The 9,708-nt window shown below is 32.2% G+C and overlaps 1 protein-coding gene across 1 annotated transcript; it reads right to left on the bottom strand.

The window, feature by feature from the left end:
- Positions 1-6,029: 6,029 nt before the first annotated feature.
- LOC133791645 (uncharacterized) lies at positions 6,030-8,493 on the bottom strand. The gene is made up of 5 exons (XM_062229564.1): positions 8,473-8,493; positions 8,133-8,355; positions 6,810-7,291; positions 6,266-6,591; positions 6,030-6,075 (listed from the first exon to the last, which is right to left on the bottom strand). The coding sequence occupies exons 1-5, from the start codon at positions 8,491-8,493 to the stop codon at positions 6,030-6,032; spliced, it is 1,098 nt and encodes a 365-aa protein (XP_062085548.1).
- Positions 8,494-9,708: the final 1,215 nt, after the last annotated feature.

Genomic DNA, 9,708 nt, shown 5'->3' with positions numbered 1-9,708 from the left:
GCCCAAACCACTGAATTCCCAGCTGAATTCCTTTAGGATTCAGTAGCTTTCTTAAGAGAGAGACGAGAAGGAAGAGAGGAGCAAAATGGGTCGGTTTGTTTCTTTTGTTCTACTGTTTTCTGCTTACTTAGCCTAACCTTAGTCAATTAAGTTAATCCCGAGGCTCGGGGTATCGGAAACGTCCCCGAGGGCAAAAAGGTCAAATTCCCCAATATTCCCGCCTAGGCTTCCTAACCTCAAATATATCTCCATATATTTATTTCCATAACCCGATAACCCAAATAATCATCTAATACCCAAAATACCCCTTGACTTGCCCCAAGTCAAATATTAAGCCCCGTTGTGACTTCCCGCTAACTAGCTCCCTAGGATCGCCTCGAGTCACACGCTGCAGATTTACCCACATAATAATGTGGTTCTCATAAATATATCATACAATCACATTTACATTCATACAGCCATACAAACTTGTTTATCATATAATCACACGTTAATTTAATAAGTTCACGCATAAACCAATTATGCCTTCCCGGCACACTAACCAAGGCCCTTAAGCCATATTAGTGATTTTGGGTTGTTACACTTTTGCTAAAAATGCAGTAGTTAAGGCATAGCCTTATCAAGGTATCCCATGTAAACAGGTAAAACATTTATAATATATTTAAGTAATTAAATATATAACCACATAAATAGTTACCAAACCATGAGTCGAGTTTGTCTTCAGTGGTGAGAGTACATGCCCAGCCAGTCTACAGGAACCCTAAACCTTGGCATGCTCTGATACCAAGTTGTAATGCCTTAGTTACTCCAAGACTGTTACTGTGAGCTTTGAACCATGATTAACTCGCTAATCGAGTTATTTTATTATAAACGTGCATCTAAGTGTTATTAATAGGTTAAGGTGAAAAACCAATCAAAAGGAAATGATATATTTTATTTAAAACATAAAAATTTTCATGGGCCTATAGAAACATTTACAAGTTATTTACAATCCAAAATGGACATTACAGTTTAAAATTTACAACTCGCCGACCTAAGGGGAAAAAATAGGGTAAACCCCCTAATTCCTCCGAAAAACTCCTTAGTCGTGGTGGTCAAGCAGTCGCATATATACACATTACCATCTAAGCTCTCCGCTCAAGGCTGGGTGAGCTTTTCTTTCCCTTTTCTTGCACCACATAGCACCCATGAGCCAAAGCCCAGCAAGAAAACTCAATATTGCATGTATATAATAACAAATGATGATCATGATAATCATACAGAGCTTATAGCCCTGAACAGATGAGTGAATATCACTTTGTGGTCATGTTAACCATGAAGGAGCATATATCTCTAATCAAATGAATGATTTAAAACTTGAGGTTCTTTTAACCATAATGAGTGGCTGACGAGCAAGTCACTACGGGGCTCAGTACCCACAGCCATGTGACAGTCTAGTCACCTAGACCTTCCTGCCCTGGCTCCAATAAAATGAGTGACTGTTGGGTAAGTCAATTTGGGCTCAGCACCCATAGCCATGTGACGAAGCAGTCACCTGGGCTCTCTGGCCATGGCTCTAAGTGACTAACCATAGGCTAGCAGTCACCCCTAGGTCAAATAAAGTTTTCTAAAGGCTCTCAAAGGTAAAATTGTCTTTTCCCTCCTATTTCATTAATCATAATTAACACCCTCTAATTCCTGTTATTCTCGATATTCTTAAATACTAATAATTCATATCCCGTTACCCTTTAATTCCCGGCAACGCTCTAATCACCAAAATACCCCGAGACTCACCCCGAGCCCCGAACATAATCCCGTTATGACTAAACCGCTAACTTGCACTCAAAGATCGTCTCATGCCGATTGGTTCGAACAAATCCACATTATGATGTGGCCTCTACAATAGTTCACCAACATGCATGAAAATACACAATTATGCCCTCAACGGGCCAAATTACTGAAATGCCCCTATGATGAAATGCGAACCCACGTGCATGCATTTAACATCATATTATAATATAATTCACATAAACATGCATATAATAATTTAATGGCATAATAAATCAATTATGGCCCTCCCGGCCTACTAATCCAACCATTAATCCGCATTAGGGATTTTAGGGCATTACAGATGCTCTTTCATCATCTTATGTTCCTTGTGTGACATTTGGCTTTTTTGATCTGAAAATTATTTTAGATGATTGTCAAAATAAGTGTAACAATATGTCTAAGAAAATTGCAATGTCAAAGTCTGCTAGTGAATCTAGACATGGGCATTGATGGAGATCTTGGTTAATTTGAAAAATTATCAAGATATAAGACACAAGTCTGCCATGGAAATATTAGGTGAGTTGAGGCAACAATCATGTGGTATTAATGATGATATTGATCATGTTGATGGTGGTTTGTGGGAGCTGACTGTTCTGGTGGAATAAGTGGCATTGAGGCTGGTGTGAAGGGTTTATTTGGGAGGAAGGATGATGTTGGTGATGCTTCTAGTGGTGGTGTTGTTTTAAAAAAAAATTATAAGTTTTTTGATAATGAAAGTTTTACCCAAGTTTTTAATGAATGCATTCAAGCAATGCAAGAAGATGTTGGAGATATGGTAATTGAATATGACAAGAATGATGCAGCAAATAAGAATGAGGAGACTACTGGGAATGATATTGAAGAAACAAAGGTCTTTATACTTATGTGAATATTAATTTAATTGTTTGATTTTTTTGTTAATTTTATTTTATATTTTATAAATGTTTATATTTTTGTTAATTTATATAATTAATATTCTCTTTTTATTAATTTTTGTTTTCCCTTTTTGATAGGAATATGATTTTGTTTCCATTGGAGTATGAGAAGTGGAAGAGAAAGTTTATAATGCATGTTTTGTAAACCTTTTGTTATTAATCTGTAAACTTTAAATTTCTAAATTAGTTTTGTACAAGACTTTTCCTGAGTATATGTAAACTCTATGATGTTTTAGTAAACTTATGTACTTTGGATTGCTTGTTTGGAAATTATTCTTCTTTATTATATCTTGAACTTTTATTTTACATTTTGTCTTTTTTTATTCTGGTGCTTGTAATTGCTTAGTTATGTTTATATATGTTGTTTAATTTTTATATTTGTTAAATTTTTTAGAACGTTGCATGTGATGATATTATTAAGAAATATTTTGTTGATCAAGACAGCAATGACTAGTTTATTTTTGTTTCATCATATGTATTTTTTCAAGTTAATGTATTCATGTATTTCTTTATACTTTTTAAATTCTGTTTTGCCATAGAATATTGCCAAACTTCATGATGATGTAGCTGATGTTGTTAAAGATCTAGAAGAGAGACTCATATGTTTGACAACATGAATGTGGAGATTTTTTATAAAGTTGTTCATGCAGCTGTTGGTGATTTTGGAAAGAAAAAGGTAAGTAAACAAGGCAGATTTTGTATTTTTTGTTTTGTTTTTGCAATATGTATCCAGTTGTTGTTTTATTGAGTTTTTCATATTATTTTTGTTTTTAGGAAGTTGTTATGGCAATACCCATTGCTGGTTCTTTGATGAATCGAGTAGTTGTCTCTACTCCTTTTGTTGGCAAAAGAAATCCAAAGCCTACTACAGTTTTGCAATCTCCTTTTGTGAACCAATTTGGATCATCTTCTTCTGAGAATATGAAACATTTGAATATTGTGAAGCCTAAAAGGAAGGTTGTGGGACGATATGCATTTAGAGACAATCTTTTTTATATGCCAAATTAGAATGATCAAGACTCTTTTAACAAGTGGTTTTCTCTGGGGTTGAGAAAAAATAATAAGTATGCTTCTCTTTTTTATTTGTTTTTTTATTTATTTTGTATTTCAGTTTCTGTTACAACATAATTGAATTTTTATTGTTTCTATTTGTTGTAGGCATAAGAAATTTGATGATAATAATAATAATATCATTAAGGAGCCATTTCAGTTTTGTGTAACTGAGATTGAGAGAAAAATATGGTTTTATGATTTAGTTAAAGATGGGAGGGATTTGGATAATGAGGTATTTTTTTCCTTGAATAATATTAAGATGTTTTGTTGTTTTAGTTGTATTGTTTTCATTATTCTTATTATGGTTTGCTTCCTGGTTTTCAGTATATTAATGTATGTTTTTATTACCTTAGAAAAAAATCAAAGTATTGTGAGTCGATAAAGGTTAGAGCTACCACTACAGATAACTTTTTTTATCAAGTTATCACTGGTCTGTCTGATGTGTATCTGTCAAGTGACTATGATTGATTTGTTATATCGAAGAACAGTGTTGTTTTTTAGTATATTTGTGGGTATGAAATGCTTTGTAACACCCCATGGTTGCTAGTAGATTTTATTTTGTTCCCTATTAATATGATTGTTGGTGACTGTAATCATTGGATTCTTGGTGAGTTCAAAGTGAAGCAGAGATTTTTAAAGTCTACAACTTAATGAGGAGTAGAGTTATGGATAAGAAAGTGTTGAAAGTTGTTGAAGCATATTCTCCTTTGTTGCCCTTGTTTCTTTCTTTAAATAGTTTTTATGAGTCAAGGGAGGATATTGATCTAAATGTACCAAAATTCAAGGGCATTGATATGTCTCATCCATTGGACATTGTGTTTGATGATGAGGTTCCACAACAGAGTAACAAGTAAGTGGTTTTGTTTGTTATTGTTATTTTTTTATTTCATGATTTTGTTTATATGCATTTTTTTATTACTGATTTTGAGTTTTTTTTTTTTTTGCAGTGATTGTGGGATATTTATCATAAAGTATGTTGAATTTCTTATGCATGGACTTATTGAAAATATTCCCAATCCTCTGAATGTTAGTTTCCAGAGAAACAAAATTACAGTTGAGTTATATGTCCATGCTAAAGAAAAGGAAGATGAAGGTTATGTTTATGATTGGAAGTTCAGAGGAAGAATGAACAAGAAGATTTTGAATATTAATGCAAAGGAAGTATGAGAGGATCAAAGTAGTTGACATTTGACTTTTATCCTGTAAAGATGATACACACTTAGGGGGTGTTTGTTTTGAGTAGTTGAGTTGCTTTGGAAAATGTAAAGGAACTTAGGATGGAGGTAATATTAAACTCTTGTGTATAAAATGGTTCACTTAACCCTTAAAATACATGTTGGGCTCACACAAATTATTAACTTTACCCCCTTAAAATTTGAATCAAACATAGGAAGGGATTTAGATTCTCATTCCCACCTTTACTCTACCCCATACCAAACACCCCCTTATGGCAAGATAACTTTTGTGATGTTTGTTTTGTAAACTTTTCAGCAAGTATCATGTTTGAATATTTTGCATACTGTGGCATATCAATGAATTTTGCTATTAGCTTTTTTGTATGTGGAATGTTCTTTTTTAAATGTTGTTGTTCATTTTGTTTATTTTTTTTAGTAAAAATGTGTCTCAAGTTTGTAACTTGACTTTACAACTTTATTTCTATATATGTGTGTGTGTGTGTGTGTGTGTGTGTGTGTGTGTGTGTGTGTGTGTGTGTGTGTGTGTGTGTGTGTGTGTCAGATAACTTCTCTTAAAAGTTTGAAACCTAAGTTTATGCAATAACTTTTTGCTTAGCATTACTTAACGTTTCTTAATAGTCACGATAACTTAAGTTTCAAATATGTATCAAATCATTACAAACTTTTAAAGTTAATCATTGTTAATGGACTGAAAACTTAACAAATAGAAATTGAATACTTATGTTTCAAACCTGTAACATAAGTTAATAAAAGAAATTATTTCCTATGTATTTGTTTCTGGAAATGTCTGTTAGAAGCTTGTAACATAAGCTTATGCATTTAATTTGGTTGTTGCATCACTGAACGTTCATTAATATTTATGACAATTTATGTTTCAATTACGTAACAAATTTGAACAAAAACGTGTGAAGAATATTAATTTCAGACAAACTTGTAACAACTATGTAACAAAAATTTACAAAAACCGCCCTAAACATTAATCCTCATATATTGATGCAATTTTTTTAATAAGTTCTAATAACATTCCATATATTCAATAAAATTCCATAAACCTTTATCACAAGTAATAGTGATAAGTAGTGTTCCAATCACTGTTCCGAAACCTACAAAGTTTCAAAATTCAAAAAATAAGTATTTTCAATCTATAAACTCCTCATTAAAGAGAAAAAAAAATTTAAGTTTTTTTTTTGGGTTCTCAATAGTGGCTGGTTTGTGCAGGTTTTCCGGTTGTGCCGAAGCTCTCCACACCTTCCACATTTAAGCTAATAAGACCCTTCTCTTGCTAAAACAAACCTTTTTTTCCTTGGCCTTCCACTTTTTCTATTTCCCTTTGGAGGTAGTACTTCTATTTCCTCAACATTAGGTGGAAGTCTCCATTTTGGATCTCCCAATGGATGTATTGAAGCATTATAGGTGTTCAACATGGCTTTTTTTGTGAAATAATATGAGAAATATTTTTTATACTGAAGGTTCATATTTCTAATGACTGCCATGGCATGTTCACAAGGTAATTCATCCAAATCAAACTTGTTACAAGTGCATGATTTCTTTGCAATGTCTACAGCGTTTGTTGTTAAACCACTGTGTACACTGTAAATGAATGTGCTAGCTGGTTCTACCTGCAATAAAATAATAAATAATGAATAAGGAAGTATATTAATATAGTGGTATTTATAAATGAAAATAGTTGTACTTATAGTCATGTTTAGTGACTTGACAAACTTAAGTATTCCTCTTGTTTCTTTGGCAAGTCTGTAAAGGTTGCTTCCGCCTCTTTCTTGTTGTTGTATATCCATTTTCGAATGAGGTTTCTAAGACACTCAAGTAATGTTTTTACTTGAAGCTCTCTCATTTCTTTTAGTGCCGCATTAATGGATTTAGCTATGTTTGAAGTCATAGCTGCATATCTACGACTTTTGGAGTAGATTCTTGTACACTTTTCATATTTAACCTCATTGGCCAGAAAAGGGCAGATTTCTTTATGTAAAATGTCCAAGTCCTTCATGTATTTCTCAAAATCTTCCATGTTATAAGCTTTTGCAGCAACATGAAATGCCATGTTGGTTGCTTCTGAATCTGTTCTAAACTTGGTTTTTATGTTGTAGAAAAGATGGCACACTCCATGAGCTACATTTGCATAGACATTTTTTATAGCATTCTCTATGCTTTCATGTCTATTTGAAACTATACACATCTCTTCTCTTTCTCCATAACATTCTTTTATTTTTCTAAAAAACCACTCTCGTGAATCATTGTTTTTAGAATCTGTTATAGCAAAAGCCAATGGGAAGATGTGTCTATTTGCATCCTGGGTTGAAGCTGTGAGAAGTGTACCCCCAAATATAGCTTTTAGGAATGTTCAATCAACAACAATTACTGGAATGCAATGTTTCCAAACTAGAATTTATTGTCCCATAGCCATAAAAATATATTTGAATATGTTTAGATTATCAATTTCCAAAACTGTTACAGTACCTGGATTTTTCTGCTTCAAAATGTGCAAATATCGTGGAATGTCTAGGTAGGAATCTTGACTTGACCCATGTACAAAATTAACTGCTTTTTCCTTAGATCACCATGCTTTTTGGTAACTCATGGAAACTCCATATTTGTCCAACATGTCTTTAGCTATATATTTAGGTCTATAATTTGTTTTTGGATCTGTGAACTTGGTCTTCACAACATTCTCAACCATACTACTTGAAGCTTGGCGGTGATCTCCAAGAATAATGTCCAAGGAACATGTGTGGGCATGATTGAACTTCCTAACTTGGAACATATATGTCTTTCCATATCTTGTAGCATAAAATGACCACGTACATTCTGAATCAAGGCACTTCAACTGATATTCTTTTTTGCAAGATTTGTGGACCTTGAACTGGAAATTATTTTCTTATGGCATAAAGACCAATTGTTTTTGTAAGAACCTCTTTGTTTTTGTATACCTATTTTTCTCTTATTCCATCAGAAATCGCAATAGTTATAAATGTAGTTTCTATTTCGATGTGTTCAGGAATTAATTCATGTTGTTCCTTCTCCAAAATCAAATATGTAATATGATTTTTCAATTGAATGAAATTTGGTAGTTCTTGAGGTTCATCTAGAGAGAATGTTGATGTGTCTGAAATATCATTTATTATATTAATGATATTATTACTACTTGAAGCAACATTAGAACTCATCATTTGAAGTGCTCCACAAGTGATTGTTTGGCTATTCTCTGTTACAGAAACTATCAAAGGGTATTTTGTGAGTGTTATGTCATTTCTTTTGCACTCCAAGTAGAATTGTATAGAGCTATCACTGTTGATCTTCATTGGAGGCAATGTTTCAGCAATCTGGTACTCAATGGTTGCATTTTCTGTTGACAGAATGGTAGACAACTATGTGGACAAGATATTCATTAGTGTTGTAAATGAGCAATCTAATGGTATTAACACTCCAAGCATTTTGAAATCTTCATACACATTATTTTCATTCAAATGACCATCATAATATACCAAAGATGTTATTGAATTCATGTCTGCAAATGAATAAAAAGGAAAAATTAGATTAATATGTAAAGATTCTTTATATTTTCATTACAAAACCAAATAGGAGCAGCAAAGATTTAGCAAAAACAAATACATTGTTGTTGTAAAGAAGAATGATCTCAAAGTCAGCAAAAGCTATTCGTTAACACATCCACCAGTAAAATGAGAATTTAACATATAAAATTCTCACATTATGGATTATAAACTATCAAATTCTGCACAAGCAAGAGAAAATTACTTATATATTAATAATTTTTCACAATAAATTGGAGAAATTCTGATAATGATGATTATAATATTTTAACAAATTTTTTATATAAAAGGTTTTCATGTTTTACAATTGTTACCATGTTAAGATTTTTCTATGATTCTATGGAGAACTGTGACAAAATATATGATTTTGCTAGATTTTCTTAGTGAGTTTCGAAAGTTCTAAACTAATTATCTATTCTAGATGCAAGATGTACCAAGAACAAAATAGAAGAACAAGGTTACTTACCACGGAATAGATGTTTTAATTTTGTCGTTGAGTTGTTTTTGTAGACACGTCAATTCGAAAATTCGCAGTAGATTGCAGTAGAAAATTTTGGATTTTGCCCAGACTTCACGAATTTGTAAGCTCTTGAACCAGTTTTTGATTTGCTTATGGTTTTTCGAATGCTTTGGAGATCTCTGCAACGGGGATGAAGACAACATGTTACGAGAATCAGCTAGGTTGTAATGGGTTAGGTTTGTGGGTTGGGGTTTACCGTATATGTGATATTGGGTTTTGGGCTTGTGGTCTTTGAGTTTACCGTAAATTTGTAAGGAAATGGAAATACCGTAAATACCGAATTTCTTTGTTATTTACTGTATATATAAAAATTTTCCAAAAAAAATAATACCTGGTCTGGCCGTAATTTTATGTGTCACTTGTATAATGGGTCTCTTATATATGTATTTGTGCGATTTTATATTCACACTACAAAAGTACCTAATACACGGTCAACTTTGTTAGGAAAATATTCCCCTAAAAAGTAAAAAATATCTTAAAACATTGTCCATAAACTGTGTATATTTAGTATATTAGTACATACTTTACAAAATGAGAGTCAGAATTGAACAATATGGTTATTATTTATGAATAAGATTTATATATATAAATATCTATTTTAAGAAAAATGATTTATATACTTTTAGATAATAATATATTTTTGTATCTTC

Source organism: Humulus lupulus, chromosome 7 (genome assembly GCF_963169125.1).
Source record: "Humulus lupulus chromosome 7, drHumLupu1.1, whole genome shotgun sequence".
In the NCBI taxonomy this organism is placed as follows: Eukaryota; Viridiplantae; Streptophyta; class Magnoliopsida; order Rosales; family Cannabaceae; genus Humulus; species Humulus lupulus.
Note: the sequence above shows the minus strand (reverse complement) of the source record. Positions and strands in the feature narration are given on the sequence as shown.

What these genes read in the sequence shown, in the direction of transcription:
- LOC133791645 (XM_062229564.1), bottom strand. Translation starts at nt 8,493, where the DNA reads ATGAATTCAATAACATCTTTG. An exon ending in TGAATTCAATAACATCTTTG is followed by an intron (nt 8,356 to 8,472) that starts GTATATTATGAT and finishes TTGTCCACATAG; the next exon opens with TTGTCTACCATTCTGTCAAC. An exon ending in GAGTTCTAATGTTGCTTCAA is followed by an intron (nt 7,292 to 8,132) that starts GTAGTAATAATA and finishes CACTTCTCACAG; the next exon opens with CTTCAACCCAGGATGCAAAT.